The sequence below is a fragment of the Trachurus japonicus genome, chromosome 10 (genome assembly GCF_045865225.1).
Source record: "Trachurus japonicus isolate A0001 chromosome 10, Traja_1.0".
In the NCBI taxonomy this organism is placed as follows: domain Eukaryota; kingdom Metazoa; phylum Chordata; class Actinopteri; order Carangiformes; family Carangidae; genus Trachurus; species Trachurus japonicus.
The window spans coordinates 19,541,900-19,561,747 of NC_140916.1; the positions used below are offsets into that span (position 1 = coordinate 19,541,900).

The window sequence follows — 19,848 nt, forward strand, 5'->3', positions numbered from 1 at the left end:
GTAGTCATTCCTCCGAAACTGATTTTTTTTTTTTTTTACAAAATTCAAACACATTGTTACTACCACAGTTAAGACGATCCCGGCGTGAAAGTAAATCAGCTTACCTCTTCAGATGTTCTCCTCCGGTCAGGAAGCACTAATGTATTCGCATGACTGCCTGGGACTATAGTAGATCCAATACTCATTCTGGGTCCAACTAACATGTAGCGCTTGTCTCCAGATCTGTACTGGATGCTGTGACACAGTGTCCCATCATAGTTAGTCTCTTGGAGATATTTAGAAGTGTAGTCTGTGGATTTTGAGCACTGCATTGCAATCAGCACGATGATACTGATGAGAAAAAGTGCTGAAACTGAGCCCAAAGTTATCATCAGGTAAAAAGTCACATTATTATCCTCATCTGCTTTTGCTGAACTTTTAACATCAGAAGCTGCAAAAGCCTCTTTGGGCTCCACAAGTTTGACAATCACAGTAGCTGTTGCTGAGAGTGAAACGTTCCCATTGTCTTTGACCAGTATGAGCAGTTTATGCTCGGCCTCGTCTGTCTCTGTGAATGAGCGAAGTGTTCTGATCTGTCCTGTGTAGCGGTCCAAAGCAAAGAGACTGTGGTCAGTAACTTCCTGCAGTGAAAACAGTAACCAGCCGTTATATCCTATATCAGCGTCATAGGCTCTGACTTTAGTCACCAAGTGTCCTGCGTTCACATTGCGGGGAATCTCCTCCACACCTTCAGCAGAACCATTAGAGCTGACTGGATACAGGATGACTGGAGCGTTGTCGTTCTGATCCAGAATGAACACGTTCACTGTGACGTTGCTGCTTAGAGACGGAGTTCCAGAATCTGACGCAACAACGAAGAATTGGAAAGTTTTCAGTGTTTCAAAGTCAAAACTTTTTAATGCTGAAATGTGTCCGTTTTCTGAATTAATGTTTAGGAAAGAAGGCATTAATTCATTTTCAGTCCCTCCTCTAACAATGTGATATGTAATAGCTGCGTTTTCATTCACATCATTGTCCGTTGCGCTTACAGAGAATATAGAGTTTCCTGCAATGTTATTTTCTAACAGGTAAATCTGTAATGGATTTTTTTCGAAATATGGAGGGTTGTCATTGACATCGGATATCTGAATGCTTAGAGTTTTAAAAGTAGATATAGGGGGCTGGCCACAATCGGTGGCTTTTATTGTGATATAATAATTCGAGACCTCCTCTCGATCTAAAAATCCTTTGGTTACAAGTGAATATGTGTTTTCCTTGTAAGAAGGTTTTAATTCAAACGGAAGTTCCTCAGATATACTGGAAATAATTTTTCCATTAATACCAAAGTCTTTATCCGTCACACTAATTAGTGAAATAACTGTGCCAGGCTTTGAGTCTTCAGACACTGTATTTGACAATGATGTTACTTCTATTTCAGGTGGATTGTCATTGACGTCTTTAATTTTTACAGAAACTCTACATCTGCTCGTTAATGGCGGTGTTCCTTTGTCCGACGCCTGAACGTCTAGTTTGTAACTGTCTGCTTCCTCAAAATCCAGTGGCCCTTTCAAAGTAATTTGTCCGCTTAAACTATCTAATTCGAATATGTCATATATTTTTCGAGTCAATGTTTTACTGAGGCTGTATTCTATTTCCCCATTTGGCCCTTCGTCTGGATCAGTTGCATTCACTTTTGCAACAGTAGTTCCAACCGACACGTTTTCATATATTTCTAATTGGTAATTGTTCTGACTAAATATTGGACGGTTGTCATTGATATCTAGAACAGCTATAGAAACATTCAAGGTGCCCGATCTCGGAGGTTTCCCTCCATCAACTGCTGTAACGCATAACAAGTGTTTATTCTTTTGCTCTCTATCCAACGACTTCTTCAGCACTAAAAATGGTATTTTATCTTCATCGCTTTGGCTAATTTCTATATCAAAGTGATCATTTGACGTTAATGTATACGTGCGGACAGAGTTCATTCCAGCATCTGGATCACGTGCTGCATCTAGCTCGAATCGTGTTCCCGGGGACGACTGCTCTCCTATTTCAAATGTTTGCGTCTTTTCTGAAAAATGAGGGGCGTGATCATTTATATCAGTAATTTCCACAATAACATAGTGTATTTCCAATGGGTTTTCAACAAGGATCTTCAGCTCCATTAAGCATGCACCAGTTCCCTGACAAAGCTCTTCTCTGTCGATTTTCCTAGTGACCTGTAAAACCCCGTTGTCTGGATTTACCTCGAAAAATGCGTCCTTTGATCCAGACACGACACGAAATCTTCGATCAACCAAAGACGTTTTGTCTAGACCAAGATCTTTGGCAACATTTCCAACAACAGTTCCTTCTTTCATCTCCTCTGGAATAGAGTACCTCAATTCAGCCTTAGCCTGCTTTCCGAAAAACAGTAAGAAAAAATGAAAAGCAAACCAGTCATTCCATCGGAAACGCCTTATGCTCCCCATATTCATCCGAGAATACGTATACAACCAGAAGCTTATTTTCTGAACCAAGTATGTCCGAGCCTTTTACTGCATCTTCACAAAACACTGTGCACCATCTCATCCGACTCGCACCCTCCTATCATACGTCTGTGCTGGGAGGTACCAAACAAAAGGTTTGTTTGGGGAGGGACTAAGTCATTTGTGGCCATACTAATGTAATAGTGACACCAAGAGGACAACATCGTAGTTGATTTAAGGTCTTTCAAACGACAAAACCACGCTGCTTGTGAAAAAGTGTCATGATCACCAACAGTTTTCTGTCTTCGCTGCAGGCAGAAACAGAGCAAATGTGTGTGACGCAGTGAGACGTAAGGCTCAGCAAAACCCAAATAGCTGACACTCTTAACTTGTAATATGAGGGATCACAAAAAAGAATGATTAACTATGGTGTTTATTTAATCTTTGCACATTGGCTATTCTTGCGTTAAACAAATAGCCAGTAGATTTCAGCACCATGGATAGCACACATGAACGAACTCTCTGCTTACTCAGTCAAAGTCAGTCAACATTTTTGCTTGTGTCCTTAATTGATACACTTTTTAAACAATGATCATGAATACTACAAAAATAGTTGGCAAATAAATTGGCTTAACCTAGATATGTGGCAAAGCTCCTTGCCCACATCACCGAAAAGAGGCCAATAGATAGTAAGACATTTGCTATTCGTTTTCCCTCACTGTATAAGAAATAATTTATTTCACTTAATCTAATTAGAGAGAGCAAATGGTGTGTATAGCAGAGCCTATAGATGAAACAAAGTAAGGACAGATTTGTGCATCTGGCAAAATGAACCAGGAAGTTGATTTAAATGTTGTGGTCAGCTGAAAGAATGCATCTGTTGTTACAGAGGAGGGATAACATACTGTATGTCTAATAGTTGAATAACATGTTGAATAACACAAATCCACAGAGTTCATAACGTGATCCATAAATTAAAAAAATACATCACACTTGCTACATATTTGAGTCTTACCTCCTCAGATGTTCTCCTCCTGTCAGGAAGCACTAGTGTATTGGCATGGCTGCCAGGGACTATAGTAGATCCTATACTCATTCTGGGTCCAACTAACATGTAGCGCTTGTCTCCAGATCTGTACTGGATGCTGTGACACAGTGTCCCATCATAGTTAGTCTCTTGTAGATATTTAGAAGTGTAGTCTGTGGATTTTGAACACTGCATTGCAATCAGCACGATGATACTGATGAGAAAAAGTGCTGAAACTGAGCCCAAAGTTATCATCAAGTAAAAAGTCACATTATTATCCTCATCTGCTTTTGCTGAACTTTTAACATCAGAAGCTGCAAAAGCCTCTTTGGGCTCCACAAGTTTGACAATCACAGTAGCTGTTGCTGAGAGTGAAACGTTCCCATTGTCTTTGACCAGTATGAGCAGTTTATGCTCGGCCTCGTCTGTCTCTGTGAATGAGCGAAGTGTTCTGATCTGTCCTGTGTAGCGGTCCAAAGCAAAGAGACTGTGGTCAGTAACTTCCTGCAGTGAAAACAGTAACCAGCCGTTATATCCTATATCAGCGTCATAGGCTCTGACTTTAGTCACCAAGTGTCCTGCGTTCACATTGCGGGGAATCTCCTCCACACCTTCAGCAGAACCATTAGAGCTGACTGGATACAGGATGACTGGAGCGTTGTCGTTCTGATCCAGAATGAACACGTTGACTGTGACGTTGCTGCTTAGAGACGGAGTTCCAGAATCTGACGCAACAACGTGGAACTGGAACTTTTTCAGTGTTTCAAAGTCAAAGGTTTTTAACGCTGAGATCTGTCCATTATCCGAATTGATGTTTAGGAAAGATGATATTAAATCATTTTCACCCAGTCCTCTCAAAATGCTGTATGTAATAGCTGCATTTTCATCCATATCACTGTCTGTTGCGCTTACAGAGAATATTGGCGATCCAGCAACATTATTTTCTACGAGGTAAAACTGTAATGGATTTTGGTTGAAATGTGGACTGTTGTCATTTACATCTGATATTTGAATATTCAGAGTTTTTAAAGCAGATAGGGGAGACTCACCACAGTCGGTAGCTTTTATTGTTATTTCATACTGTGGAACCTGCTCTCGATCCAAATGTTCCTTAGTAACCACTGAATATATATTTTCTTTATAGGATGGCTTTAATTCAAAAGCCCCGTCATCGATTATATGTAACATAACTTTTCCATTCATACCAGAGTCTTTGTCCGTCACACTAATGAGGGAAATAACGGTGCCAAGCTTTGAATCTTCAGACACCTTATTTGACAATGATGTTACTTCTATTTCCGGCGGATTGTCATTGACGTCTTTAATCTTGATAATGACTCTACACCTGCCTGTTAATGGAGGTTGTCCTTTATCAGTTGCCTGGACTTCTAGTTTATAAATCTCACTTTCCTCAAAATCCAATGGCCCTATTAGTTTAATTTGTCCACTTAAACTATCCAATTCAAATATTTCGTAGACTTTACGTGCCAGTGTTTTGCTGAGGCTGTATTCGATTTCACTATTGCTACCTTCGTCCGGATCTGTTGCATTTACTTTTGCAATAGTGCTTCCAACTGGAATATTTTCTTGAATTTCAGTTTGGTAAGTTTCCTGACTAAATGTTGGACGATTGTCATTACTATCAAGAACGATGATAGAAACATTCAGCGTGCCCGATCTCGGAGGTTTGCCTCCATCAACTGCTGTGACAAATAACAAATGTTTGTCCTTTTGTTCTCTGTCCAACGACTTCTTCAGCACTAAAAATGGTATTTTGTCTTCATCGCTTTGACTAATTTCTATTTCAAAATGATCATTTGATGTTAATATATAGGTACGGATAGAATTAATTCCAGCATCTGGATCACGGGCCGCATGTAGTTCAAAGCGTGTTCCCGGAGACGACTGCTCTGCGATTTCAAATGTCTGCAACTTTTCGGAAAAACGAGGGGCGTGATCATTTACATCAGTTATTTCTACAACTATATGATGCATTTCCAGTGGGTTTTCAACGAGGATTTTCAGCTCCGTTAAGCATGAGCCAGTACCATGACAAAGCTGCTCCCTGTCAATTTTCGTAGTGACCTGTAAGGCACCACTGTTCGGGTTTACCTCAAAAAATGACTCCTTAGACCCAGACACAATACGGAATCGTCGATCAGCCAAAGACGTTTTTTCCAGACCGAGATCTTTGGCAACATTTCCAACAACAGTTCCTTCTTTCACCTCCTCTGGAATAGAGTACCTCAATTCAGCCACAGCTTGATTTCCGAAAAACACCAGCAGACACAAATGAAAAGAAAAATGACAATAATCAGTCCGTCGTCCCTTGCCCTCCATAGTTATCCAACAATATAGAGCCGCAGGAGCGTTTCCCTGGAACGATCAATTCTTTATATCCGAACACCATACATTCTCGTCCGACGCCGGTTCTTGCATGAAATGCATGACCTGCTGTGAGCTACCAAACAAAAGCTTTGTCGGGGGAGGGACGACTTGTTTTGCGTCCTTGCTGATGTTACAGTGACACCAAGAGGACAAAACACTACATCATTTCAAACTGTATAAAATCATATCCCTTTGCATAGTAACACGTATTTTACTGTGACAGAAAGCTTATTAGGTGAATTGACAATAAAAGCGGAGAAAGAGTTGAGTCAAATATACTCAGGAGTATTTGAAATAACAGTATTTTCTTCTTATAAGCCACAACAGCTGAATTTATGTCAAATCAAGCACTCTTATGAAATATTACCGTTCCCACGTTTTAATAACATTTCGTTTGTTTTTCCTGGCAAGAGTGAAGTTGCTTAATATCAAGATAGATAGAAAGCTCTTAAGAAACGATTTCTTTAAACTGCACGAACAATTTCAGAGAAACTGCAAATATGTTAATGAACCTAATGACCACACATTTCCACAAAATAAGCTATATTTTCCACCACTTCATTTAATGCCATGTTTTTGTATAGGGAGGGAATGAATTATTCCGTAAGACAAAGCGCATAAGGTCTGGAGGAATACTAAACAATATGGGAAAGGCAAGCTGTTGCGATATTCAACAACTATTGTAATGTAGGACGGTAAAACAGAACTGAATTGTGACAACACGGGTATAAGAAAATGAAATATTTTAACACCTGTGCCGAGACAGAGCGTCATCGGCTGAGTTGTTTTTTTCTTTTTTTTAATTTGCTGTTTATATTTGAATCCCTGAAAGGATTGTGAACTTCTGACAGTGTTTGATCGTGAAGCAGACCCATTATTGTTTAACTCTTACCTCTTCAGATGTTCTCCTCCTGTCAGGAAGCACTAGTGTATTCGCATGGCTGCCAGGAACTATAGTAGATCCAATACTCATCCTGGGTCCAACTAACATGTAGCGCTTGTCTCCAGATCTGTACTGGATGCTGTGACACAGTGTCCCATCATAATTAGTCTCTTGTAGATATTTAGAAGTGTAGTCAGTAGTCTTTGAGCACTGCATTGCAATCAGCACGATGATACTGATGAGAAAAAGTGCTGAAACTGAGCCCAAAGTTATCATCAGGTAAAAAGTCACATTATTATCCTCATCTGCTTTTGCTGAACTTTTAACATCAGAAGCTGCAAAAGCCTCTTTGGGCTCCACAAGTTTGACAATCACAGTAGCTGTTGCTGAGAGTGAAACGTTCCCATTGTCTTTGACCAGTATGAGCAGTTTATGCTCGGCCTCGTCTGTCTCTGTGAATGAGCGAAGTGTTCTGATCTGTCCTGTGTAGCGGTCCAAAGCAAAGAGACTGTGGTCAGTAACTTCCTGCAGTGAAAACAGTAACCAGCCGTTATATCCTATATCAGCGTCATAGGCTCTGACTTTAGTCACCAAGTGTCCTGCGTTCACATTGCGGGGAATCTCCTCCACACCTTCAGCAGAACCATTAGAGCTGACTGGATACAGGATGACTGGAGCGTTGTCGTTCTGATCCAGAATGAACACGTTCACTGTGACGTTGCTGCTTAGTGACGGAGTTCCAGAATCTGACGCAACAACGTGGAACTGGAAAATTTTCAGTGTTTCAAAGTCAAAGCTCCTGAGGGCTGAAATTTGTCCGTTGTCAGAATTTATATTTAGGAAAGACCTTATGTCATTTTGATTCCCCTCTCTCATAATATGATAAGAAACTGCTGCATTGTCATTTAGATCACTGTCTGTGGCACTTACAGAGAATATCGACTTTCCAGCAATGTTATTTTCTGCGAGATAAATTTCTAACGTGGTTTGATTGAAATGTGGACTGTTATCATTTACATCTGATATTTGAACATTCAGAGTTTTAAAAGAAGACAAAGGAGGTTCACCACAGTCGATGGCTTTTATAATTATTTCATATAGTGGCACCTGCTCCCGATCCAAAAGTTGTTTAGTAACAACTGAATATGTATTTTGTTTATAAGACGACTTTAATTCAAAAGGTACGTCATTGTCTATAAGTGAAATAATTTTTCCATTTAAACCGGAGTCTTTATCTCGCACACTTATAAGTGAGATAACTGTTCCAGGTTTTGAGTCTTCAGACACTGTATCTGATAGTGATGTTATTTCTATCTCCGGTGGATTATCATTGACGTCTTTTATTTTTATAATGACCCTACACTCACCCGTCAGTGGAGGTGTTCCTTTATCTGATGCCTCAACGTCCAGTTCATATATGTCGTTTTCTTCATAGTCCACGACACCTTTTACTCGAACCTCTCCAGTTAATTTGTCCAATTCAAAAATGTCATAGACTTTACGTTTCAGCGTTTTTCCTAAATTGTATTCGATTTCCCCATTAATGCCTTCATCTGGATCCGTGGCATTCATTCTGAATATAGAAGTGCCAACAGGAACGTTTTCTTGTATTTCAGTTTGGTAAAGCTCCTGACTAAATATTGGACGGTTGTCATTAGTATCAAGAACAATAATGGAAACATCCAGTGTGCCGGATTTCGGAGGTTTACCTCCATCCACTGCTGTAATAAGAAGCGTGTGTTTGTTCTTTTGCTCTCTGTCTAACGGCTTCTTCAGCACTAAAAATGGTATTTTACCCGCATCACTTTGACGGATATTTACTTCAAAATGCTCATTTGAAGTTAAAGTATAAGTACGAATTGAGTTAATTCCAGCATCGGGGTCATGAGCAGTGTGCAGCTGAAATCGCTTTCCTGGCAACGTATGTTCTGCTATTTCAAATGTCTGTTGCCTTTCAGGAAAAGCAGGAGAGTGATCATTTACATCAGTGATTTCGACAACTACATAGTGTATCTCCAGAGGGTTTTCAACAAGAATTTTTAGCTCCACCAGACAGGCACCGCTGCCTTCACAGAGCGCTTCTCTGTCGATATGACTATGGACATACAACGCCCCATTTTGCTGATTTACTTCAAAAATATCATCTTTACTTCCAGACACAACACGGAACCGTCGATCAATCAGAGATGTGACATCAAGCCCAAGATCCTTCGCAACGTTTCCAACAACAGTTCCGTCTTTTACTTCCTCTGGAACAGAATACCGGATCTGAGCAAACGCCTCTTCTCCGAAAACCAGCAGTAGAACCGCACAAAAAGCAAAGCAAGAGCCGTCTATTGTTCGAGTTCTTATATCCGTTCCCATCGTTACAGAACAACACTTTGACAAACAGATCCTGTTAATGCGGTATACGATTATTTGTCATTCACCCGAGTCTCACAAGTTTACAAAATGCAGACGTTGTTGCATCGGCTGGCTTGATTCAAGTGCTTCATTTGGTCTAAGATGGCAAACAAAAGGTTCATGAGGGGAGGGATAAAAACGTTAGTGGTTACCGATTTAACAGTGACACCCAGAGGTCAGTACTGCAAACTATTTTGGATTACATTTTAAAAATGTTCCCACAGCCGTGGGCAGCAGCTGAGATGTAACAGTCTTTGAAAAAGAAAAAAGAAAAACTAGTTTGTATTTCAGTAGTTTAACTTTGCACCCCATGCCTCATTCTTAATTTATAATGAAATATTATGTATTGTATAGATTTAACAGCGCTTCACTGTTTTGACTTGTCATACATTTCAGCACCATGGACAGCAACCATGCATGACAAGTCGCGCGGCCTGTATAAGAGCAGGACAGAATCTAAACAGCAAAAATATACACAGTAATATTTTCCAACTTTACATTCAGTAAGAGGTCAAAAGTCATGGGATCCAACTGTAAAAACTCACTGTCCCCTCTTATACAGGCTTTTATTTCGCCCCGTTGCCGTGAATCTTTCATTTCGGAACCACGAACAATCACGTGCTGTTCAAACCATCGTCCTTATTTGCAAAAAAAAAGAAAAAGAAAAAAAAGGTCCAACATGTAACAACTTTTCTCAATGTAACCAACTGAATTCAGTGGAAGTGCATCAAATACATCACAACATCTTTGCTTTAAACTGAAACTTTTCTTACCTCCTCAGATGTTCTCCTCCTGTCAGGAAGCACTAGTGTATTGGCATGGCTGCCAGGGACTATAGTAGATCCTATACTCATTCTGGGTCCAACTAACATGTAGCGCTTGTCTCCAGATCTGTACTGGATGCTGTGACACAGTGTCCCATCATAATTTGTCTCTTGTAGATATTTAGAAGTGTAATCTGTTGATTTTGAGCACTGCATTGCAATCAGCACGATGATACTGATGAGAAAAAGTGCTGAAACTGAGCCCAAAGTTATCATCAGGTAAAAAGTCACATTATTATCCTCATCTGCTTTTGATGAACTTTTAACATCAGAAGCTGCAAAAGCCTCTTTGGGCTCCACAAGTTTGACAATCACAGTAGCTGTTGCTGAGAGTGAAACGTTCCCATTGTCTTTGACCAGTATGAGCAGTTTATGCTCGGCCTCGTCTGTCTCTGTGAATGAGCGAAGTGTTCTGATCTGTCCTGTGTAGCGGTCCAAAGCAAAGAGACTGTGGTCAGTAACTTCCTGCAGTGAAAACAGTAACCAGCCGTTATATCCTATATCAGCGTCATAGGCTCTGACTTTAGTCACCAAGTGTCCTGCGTTCACATTGCGGGGAATCTCCTCCACACCTTCAGCAGAACCATTAGAGCTGACTGGATACAGGATGACTGGAGCGTTGTCGTTCTGATCCAGAATGAACACGTTGATTGTGACGTTGCTGCTTAGTGACGGAGTTCCCGAATCTGACGCAACAACGTAGAACTGGAAAGTTTTCAGTGTTTCAAAGTCAAAACTTTTCAGTGCTGAAATCTGTCCGCTATCAGAATTTATATTCAGAAAAGATGCAATGTCATTACGACCGCCTTTCCCTCTAATTATACTATAGGATACTGCAGCATTTTCGTTCAAATCGTTATCAAATGCGCTCACAGAAAATATCGATGCGCCAGGAGTATTGTTTTCCATCATATATAATTCCAGGGGACTGTGTGAAAACTCTGGTATGTTATCATTGACATCTGACACTTCAATTCTCAAAGATTTGAATGCGGAAAGAGGAGGCTCCCCACAGTCAGTAGCTGTTATGGAGATGTCATAATGTGACACTGTTTCCCTGTCCAATGTTTCCCTAATTGCCAATGAATACATGTTCTCTTTAAAAGACGGTTTTAATTCAAATGGAACATTTCCCACCAGACTGCATTTGACTTTGCCATTAAGGCCCGAATCAACATCTGTAACACTAATGAGAGAAATCACTGTGCCATATTTTGAATCCTCTGGGACCATGCTGGATATTGATGTCACTTCTATCTCTGGTTTATTGTCATTGATATCTTGAATCTTTATCAGGACTCTGCAGTCAGTTGTCATAGGTGGCTGACCTTTATCAGAAGCTTGGACGTCTAACTTGAAAACATCAGATGTCTCATAGTCAATTTGTCCGTTCACTCGAATTTCGCCTGTATTTCTGTCTAAGCTAAACAGCTCCAGCACTTTGGGATTCATGTCGCCTCCGAAGGCATACTCGACATCCCCATTAGTCCCTTCATCCAGATCAGTTGCTTGCACTTTTATTACAACTGTATCTAAAGCAACACTTTCTTGTAACATGACAGAATAAACCTCTTTAGAAAAAGTTGGTCTGTTATCATTGTTGTCAAGAACCTTTATCGTAAGATTAAGATTTGCAGATTTAGGCGGGGACCCACCATCTATAGCTGTTAGAATCAGGCTATGGTTTGTTTTCTGCTCTCTGTCCAAGTGTCTCTGTAACACTAAGAAAGGGATTTTATCTTCTCCTCTATCCCGAATTTCAAGATGAAAATTGTCGTTTTGATTAAGTTTATAACGCTGTATGGAATTTGATCCAACGTCAGGATCACGAGCTCCTGGTAACTGAAATCTTGCTCCTGGTAACGTCGTTTCTGCTATTTCAATGACCTTTTCATTCTCGGAAAAACTCGGTACGTGGTCGTTGGCATCCGTTATTTCCACGGTGACATAATGGACTTCAAGTGGATTTTCTACAACGATTTTGAGATCTATCAAACAGGCTTCATTTATATCACAAAGCGTCTCCCGGTCGAGATTCTTATGTACATATAAAACCCCATTGTTCGGATTTACCTCAAACAGCGAGTCCTGAGCTCCAGACACAATGCGAAATCGCCTGTTTATCAGGGCACTGACGTCCAGCCCAAGATCTTTGGCGACATCTCCAATAACAGCTCCCACTTTAACTTCTTCTGGAGTCGAGTATTTTATTTGAGCGAAGGCCAGTTCACCAAAGCAAAACAGCAGAGAAAAAAGCAGAGGACCAGAGCAAGACATAATTCCGCGTCGTTGTCCTTTGTCTCCTTTAGTGCTATTGAAAATGGTATCCGTGGTCGTCCATATAAAACACCCCCTGTTACCCGTAGGTCATATTTCAGAGAACTACACTGAAGAACCGGGAAGGGTAAAGAGCACAATTCGAAAAGATGAGATTCATTTATAAACGTGCCTGTAAAACACCCGTGAAAAGGGGCAGTCAATGTCCTGAAGCCTTTGTAATTCCCTACTGTAACACTGACACCTAGTGGTGCATTCGGTGCTTACAATTATTAGAAAGGAGAAAAACACGACTCCACTAAAACCAGAAATACATAAAAGAAAAAACAACAACTTTAAGTTAAGTACCATGGACAGCGGGGATGCCTTTGTGTTCCAATGACGAGGAAGCTGAACCAACCGTTTTTTGAGTGTGATTAAAATGAATCCAACCATTCCACAATAGGCTAAGCAAATTCAAAATCACTGAAACATGAGCAACAGCACAACGACCAGACTTCAGTACTTGCCAGCAAAACATGGACTATTTTAGGACGCTTTCCATAATGCTTAACTAAAACACTTGGAATCATTTTACAGTTTATATAGGGGGGAGTGGCAAACAATGTCAATTCTCTTACTGAAACTCATAACAACTAGCCTCGTAAACCAGCCATTTCTGACGGAGTCTGGCCTCATCCCCCCTGTAAGCGTTTGAGGTGGGCGGGAGCTGGGCGGGAGTAGTAGCGTTGACAGACAACCCCATTCAGCCAATCAGCAAGTTGGTGTAGTGACGGGGCTTTGCACCAGTCGGTCCCTGATTGGCCAACGTGCTGTGTCAATCACAGCGGCGACGCTGATAGGCTCGGCCTTCTGAGGGTTTCAGGCCAAACACTTAATGAGGCCAGAATCTCCGTGGGAAATGAAATGAAATGCATTTCCGCGAGAGGCTGGTTTACGAGGCTACATAACAACAGCATGTCTCTTTCCAAAAAAGCAAGTACTGTGTTTTCAAAGCTAATGAGCTAACTGTGTCCAGATCTGTGCTGAATAATGTGGCACAGTGTCCCATCATAGTCTTTTGTAGACGTTTAGGGGTGTGGTCTTTGGAGTTTAAGCCTTGTGCTGCAAGCAACATACTACTGAGGAGAAAATTGAGAAACTGACCCCAAATTTATTATGAGATATAAGGTCTGTAAAAAGGGCGAATCAAAAGTAATGTAGTCCCAAAAAAGTGTAAAACAGTACATTTATACAGTATGATTTATAAGACATTGCAGTGTGATCTATTAATGTGTAGCCTATGTTATTTGTACTAATGAGCTGCATTTGGTCCTTTTAAAGGCATCAGCATCATGGACGAATGTTTAAAGGGTAATCTACAATATGGCCTAAAAACGGCTTATTTTCCAGTGTGGCCTGGTTTCAGCACCATGGACAGCGCTATGAAATATAAATAGCCTATAGATTCATCGTGTACTAGCCTGAACAAACAACTCAAAACAGAAATCTTCGGATTTCAGCTTAAATCACCAGTGTCACCAGTACCACCTTACCACCTTAACACCTCAGCACTTTTGGACAGCGCAAGTTTATAAACTACCTGTCAAAAGTTCTGACATCCTGTCCATACTTTGGAATTATGTTTGTAATTGTATTCGTTAGGGAGAAATTATTCATCCCCCAACCCCACCAAATTCTCTGTGAGTGTATATGCTTTCAATTAAAGGCAGGCAGTACTACTGTATTTGGATGGCTCCCTGGGAATATACGAGATACTATGCTCAATCTGGGTCCAACATGTAACAACTTTTCTCAATGTAGCCTGCAGTGAATTCAGTGGAAGTGCATCAAATACATATTTGCTTTAAACAGAAACATTGCTTACCTCCTCAGATGTTCTCCTCCTGTCAGGAAGCACTAGTGTATTGGCATGGCTGCCAGGGACTATAGTAGATCCTATACTCATTCTGGGTCCAACTAACATGTAGCGCTTGTCTCCAGATCTGTACTGGATGCTGTGACACAGTGTCCCATCATAATTAGTCTCTTGTAGATATTTAGAAGTGTAGTCTGTTGACTTTGAGCACTGCATTGCAATCAGCACGATGATACTGATGAGAAAAAGTGCTGAAACTGAGCCCAAAGTTATCATCAGGTAAAAAGTCACATTATTATCCTCATCTGCTTTTGCTGAACTTTTAACATCAGAAGCTGCAAAAGCCTCTTTGGGCTCCACAAGTTTGACAATCACAGTAGCTGTTGCTGAGAGTGAAACGTTCCCATTGTCTTTGACCAGTATGAGCAGTTTATGCTCGGCCTCGTCTGTCTCTGTGAATGAGCGAAGTGTTCTGATCTGTCCTGTGTAGCGGTCCAAAGCAAAGAGACTGTGGTCAGTAACTTCCTGCAGTGAAAACAGTAACCAGCCGTTATATCCTATATCAGCGTCATAGGCTCTGACTTTAGTCACCAAGTGTCCTGCGTTCACATTGCGGGGAATCTCCTCCACACCTTCAGCAGAACCATTAGAGCTGACTGGATACAGGATGACTGGAGCGTTGTCGTTCTGATCCAGAATGAACACGTTGACTGTGACGTTGCTGCTTAGTGACGGAGTTCCAGAATCTAACGCAACAACGTGGAACTGGAATGTTTTCACTGTTTCAAAGTCAAAACTTTTTAGCGCGGTGATGTGGCCATTACTGGGATTTATATTTAGAAAGGACAAAATGTCCTTTTGATCACCTTCTTTCATTATATGATATGAAATATCTGCATTATCACCCAAATCAATGTCCGTTGCACTTATGGTGAAAATCGACTTTCCAGCAATGTTATTTTCTCTCATGTAAAATTGCAGTGGATTTTGAGAGAAACGTGGACTGTTGTCATTAATATCTGATATCTGAATGCTCAACGTTTTATAAGTGGACAAGGGAGTTTCGCCGCAATCAGTGGCTCTTATCATTATTTCATAATGTGACACCTCCTCTCTGTCAAAACGTTGCATGCTTACAGCTGAATACGTGTTTTCCTTATAAGAAGGTTTTAATTCAAAAGGAACATCTGACATTATGCTTAAAATTATTTTTCCATTTACACCAGAGTCTTTATCCGTCACACTAAGAAGTGCAACAACTGTTCCTGGCTTTGAGTCTTCAGACACTGTATTTGATAATGATGTTACTTCTATTTCCGGTGGATTATCATTGACGTCTTTTATTTTTATTACGAGCCTACACTCACCTGTCAGTGGAGGTGTTCCTTTATCTGATGCCTCAATATCTAGTTTATAAACATCGTTTTCTTCATAGTCCACTACTCCTTTTACTCGAATTTCTCCAGTCAATTTGTCCAATTCAAAAATGTCATAGACCTTTTTCTTGAGGGTTTTTCCAAGGCTGTATTCAATTTCACCGTTGGTGCCTTCATCTGGATCCGTGGCATTCATTTGAAATACTGACGTACCGACTGGAACATTTTCTGATATTTCAATTTGGTAAATCTCCTGACCAAATATTGGACGGTTGTCATTACTGTCAAGAACAATGACGGAAACATTCAATGTGCCTGATCTCGGAGGTTTTCCTCCATCAACCGCTGTAACCAGTAGCGTGTGTTTGCTCTTTTTCTCCCTGTCTAACGGTTTCTTCAGCACTAGAAATGGTATCTTATCCTCGTCGCTTTGACGTGTATCAATTTCAAAGTGGTCATTTGATGTCAAAGTGTAAGTACGAATTGAGTTAATTCCAGCATCAGGGTCACGAGCAGTGTGCAGCTGAAACCGTTTTCCTGGCAATGTATGTTCTGCTATTTCAAATGTCTGCTGTTTTTCAGGGAAACTGGGAGAGTGATCATTCACATCAGTGATTTCTACAACTACATAATGTATTTCCAAAGGTTCTTCAACAAGGATTTTTAGCTCCATTTGACAGGCACCGCTGCCGCGACAGAGTTCTTCCCTATCGATTTTCTTATGAACATAGAGAGCCCCATTGTCCTGGTTTACCTGAAAAAAGGTCTCCTTAAATCCAGATACAACCCGGAACCGTCTCTCAGTTAACAATGTGATGTCAAGGCCAAGATCCTTCGCAACGTTTCCAACCACAGTTCCGTCTTTAACCTCCTCTGGAATAGAATATCTGATCTGAGCAGAAGCCAGCTTCCCGAGACAAAACAGAACAGCCGTATAAAACACAAACAAGTACCACCGTCTCCTTCGACCATATGTATCGGTCCCCATCATAGTATTACAGCTCAGAAGAAATACAACAACGACCGTTGCTGCGACGGAAATATACGTCTAACGCAACGAGAATCGCACAATAAACGAAACGTAAATCCATCAGTTGGGGTGCGATATTAAAACCTCTGCCCCTCTCCGGATGGCAAACAAAAGCTTTTGGATGGGAGGGACAAAGACATCTATCGTTTTTCAGTGTTACAGTGACACCCGGGGGGCACTGAAGGAACACGTAGACCGTTCAACAGTGTACAAGTGTACAAGCATGCAGAGGGGATCCTCATAGACAAACACGATTTCAAAGACCACGTTTTGTGTTGCTCTCCCTTGCTGTCCGTCTGCGTTTTAATGTATATAGTGGAACGTATGAATAAAGCCAAAAATAAGCTATGCAACTCGATAACATTCACAACATAAGATTTACTGACCGTCACTGGGCCGGCAGTTCTTGGTTCAATTTAACTGATGGGTACAGATGTGCACCCATCAAAACTTTACTCCCCAAGTAATTCCAAGCAGAACAAAAATGTATCCATTGCAGAGTATTTGTGTTTGCTTCAGAACAGTCTGTTTGTCAGCACCATGGACAGCGACCACAAAAGCTGTCTTTATAAAAAATACAACGCAGCCTACAAATTACTGTAGTCATCGCACTTATGAATGTGTTAGTTAAGTATGTGGCATTTAAACGGTCCGTTGTGAAACTGTAACTTAAGTTTGATGTAATTAGATTGTTTGTTTTTGCTGTTGTTTGCTTTAAGGTCTTACCTCCTCAGATGTTCTCCTCCTGTCAGGAAGCACTAGTGTATTGGCATGGCTGCCTGGGACTATAGTAGATCCTATACTCATTCTGGGTCCAACTAACATGTAGCGCTTGTCTCCAGATCTGTACTGGATGCTGTGACACAGTGTCCCGTCATAATTAGTCTCTTGGAGATATTTAGAAGTGTAGTCCGTAGATTTTGAGCACTGCATTGCAATCAGCACGATGATACTGATGAGAAAAAGTGCTGAAACTGAGCCCAAAGTTATCATCAGGTAAAAAGTCACATTATTATCCTCATCTGCTTTTGTTGAACTTTTAACATCAGAAGCTGCAAAAGCCTCTTTGGGCTCCACAAGTTTGACAATCACAGTAGCTGTTGCTGAGAGTGAAACGTTCCCATTGTCTTTGACCAGTATGAGCAGTTTATGCTCGGCCTCGTCTGTCTCTGTGAATGAGCGAAGTGTTCTGATCTGTCCTGTGTAGCGGTCCAAAGCAAAGAGACTGTGGTCAGTAACTTCCTGCAGTGAAAACAGTAACCAGCCGTTATATCCTATATCAGCGTCATAGGCTCTGACTTTAGTCACCAAGTGTCCTGCGTTCACATTGCGGGGAATCTCCTCCACACCTTCAGCAGAACCATTAGAGCTGACTGGATACAGGATGACTGGAGCGTTGTCGTTCTGATCCAGAATGAACACGTTCACTGTGACGTTGCTGCTTAGAGACGGAGTTCCAGAATCTGACGCAACAACGTGGAACTGGAAAGTTTTCAGTGTTTCAAAGTCAAAACTTTTTAGAGCTGATACTTCTCCATTATCTGGATTAATGTTTAGAAATGCAGCAACTTTAACATGACTGTCCTCCTCTCTAACTATGTTATAACTTAAAGCAGCGTTTTCATTCAAGTCTTTATCAGAGGCGGTAACAGAAAATATCGTATTTCCAGGTACGTTATTTTCTCTCAGGTATAGTTCAATGGGATTTTGCCAAAATTTCGGGTTGTTATCATTCACGTCTGATACATCAATGCTTAGAACTGTGAATGTAGATAGGGGAGGCTGGCCGCAGTCTGTGGCCCGTATTTCAATTTCATAATGAGAAACTGATTCTCGATCCAAACGTCTTTTCAGAACTAAGGAGTACATGTTCTCTTGAAATGAGGGTTTTAATTCGACTGGCACGTCATCTGAAAGACTACATATTACTTTGCCGTTTAAATCGGCGTCTTTGTCTGTAACACTAATGAGAGAAACCACAGTCCCAGGTTTTGAGTCTTCAGGTACCATATTTGACAGGGATGTCACCTCTATTTCTGGCTTGTTATCGTTTTCGTCGAGCACGTTGATGATTACAGTGCAATCTGTGCTCATTGGCGGTTGTCCTTTGTCGGTGGCATGGATATCTAATTTATAGACGTCACCCTTTTCATAGTCAATTTCACTCTTAACTTTAATTTCACCTGTGTCTTTGTCTAAAACAAACGTGTCATATATTTTAGGGTCAAGTTCCCCACCGAAAAAATACTCAACATCTCCATTTGCACCCTCATCGAGATCAGTTGCCTTTACAGTGATGACACTTGTTTCTGAGTTAACATTTTCAGGTATTGTCACAGAATAGACTTCCTGGCTAAATATAGGGTGGTTATCATTTGAATCGAGGACCGTAACAGTGACATTTAGAGTCCCTGATCTCGGTGGATTTCCACCGTCAACTGCTGTCAGTATCAGGCTGTGCTCATTGTGTTTTTCCCGATCAAGAGACTTTTCCAAAACTAAGAATGGGACCTTGGCATCTCCTCTCTGTCGAATTTGTATATTGAAATATTCGTTTTGACTTAATTTATACAGGCGTACTGTATTGATGCCAACATCTGGATCGCGTGCAGTTGATAATTGGAAGCGTTTACCAGGCAGTATAGACTCAGGTATTTCTAATATTTTTTCTTCTTCCTGAAAACTCGGTGAGTTGTCGTTTACATCAACGATTTCCACCGCCACATAATGTACTTCCATGGGGTTCTCAGCTACCATCTTCAGGTTTATCAAACAGGGCGAAACGCTTTGGCAGAGCTCCTCTCGGTCGATGTTTTTATGCACATGTAACACGCCATTGTTCTGACTGACATCAAACTGACCATCTTCAGTTCCAGAGACAATACGAAACCTTCTGTCCTCCAATGAGCTGATGTCCAGTCCTAGATCCTTGGCGACATTTCCAACAACAGATCCCACCGTTGCTTCCTCTGGAACTGAATATTTTATCTGAGCTGAAGCCCGCTCAAGGCAGACCAGCATAACAGATAAACAGAGGGCCACCCACCAGCGGTGCATTCCTTGTCTTTGTTCTCCGACTCCCATTGTATCAATTTAAATGAGTGTTGTTATGGTTGTATCCACTGACAGTACATGTGAAATCGAAAATTGCCTAGGACACAAAATCCACTATGAAAACCACTCCCATATTTTCATCTTAAATATCCACAAATGCGACAACGTATCCTTTGTCGCAAGGTACACTGCTCACTGTTCACAAGCACAAAATCTCTCTGAAAGGGGCAGGGCCAACATTGAAACATAACATCTTATGCTGATATGACACTGACACC

The 19,848-nt window shown here is 41.0% G+C and overlaps 2 protein-coding genes and 3 pseudogenes across 3 annotated transcripts in view; all 5 read right to left on the bottom strand.

The window, feature by feature from the left end:
- Positions 1-9,213, bottom strand: part of LOC146979825 (protocadherin alpha-C2-like) — a 195,880-nt gene extending 186,667 nt beyond the window's left edge. The window contains exon 1 of one of the 2 annotated variants that reach the window (XM_085789793.1): positions 6,758-9,213. In XM_085789793.1, coding sequence (XP_085645919.1) covers positions 6,758-9,112 — 2,355 coding nt within the window. In that variant the 5' untranslated portion in view covers positions 9,113-9,213. Of the gene's footprint in view, positions 1-104; positions 2,563-6,757 lie in introns of those variants that run through there. The other variant, XM_085789799.1, reaches the window with a different exon arrangement.
- Positions 3,406-5,948, bottom strand: LOC146979850 (protocadherin alpha-8 pseudogene; annotated as a pseudogene).
- Positions 9,214-9,239: 26 nt separating the features above from the next.
- LOC146979851 (protocadherin alpha-8 pseudogene) lies at positions 9,240-12,615 on the bottom strand (annotated as a pseudogene).
- A 1,483-nt stretch (positions 12,616-14,098) lies between these two features.
- Positions 14,099-16,500, bottom strand: LOC146979852 (protocadherin alpha-8-like). The gene has a single exon (XM_085788932.1). It carries the CDS (start codon positions 16,475-16,477, stop codon positions 14,099-14,101), a length of 2,379 nt encoding a protein of 792 aa, XP_085645058.1. The 5' UTR covers positions 16,478-16,500.
- Positions 16,501-17,230: 730 nt separating this feature from the next.
- On the bottom strand, positions 17,231-19,576 carry LOC146979853 (protocadherin alpha-8 pseudogene; annotated as a pseudogene).
- Between the last annotated feature and the right edge of the window lie 272 nt (positions 19,577-19,848).

Bases quoted from the DNA above. Each gene is read 5' to 3' on its own strand.
- LOC146979852 (XM_085788932.1), bottom strand. From the start codon at position 16,477: ATGATGGGGACCGATACATATGGTCGAAGGAGACGGTGGTACTTGTTT.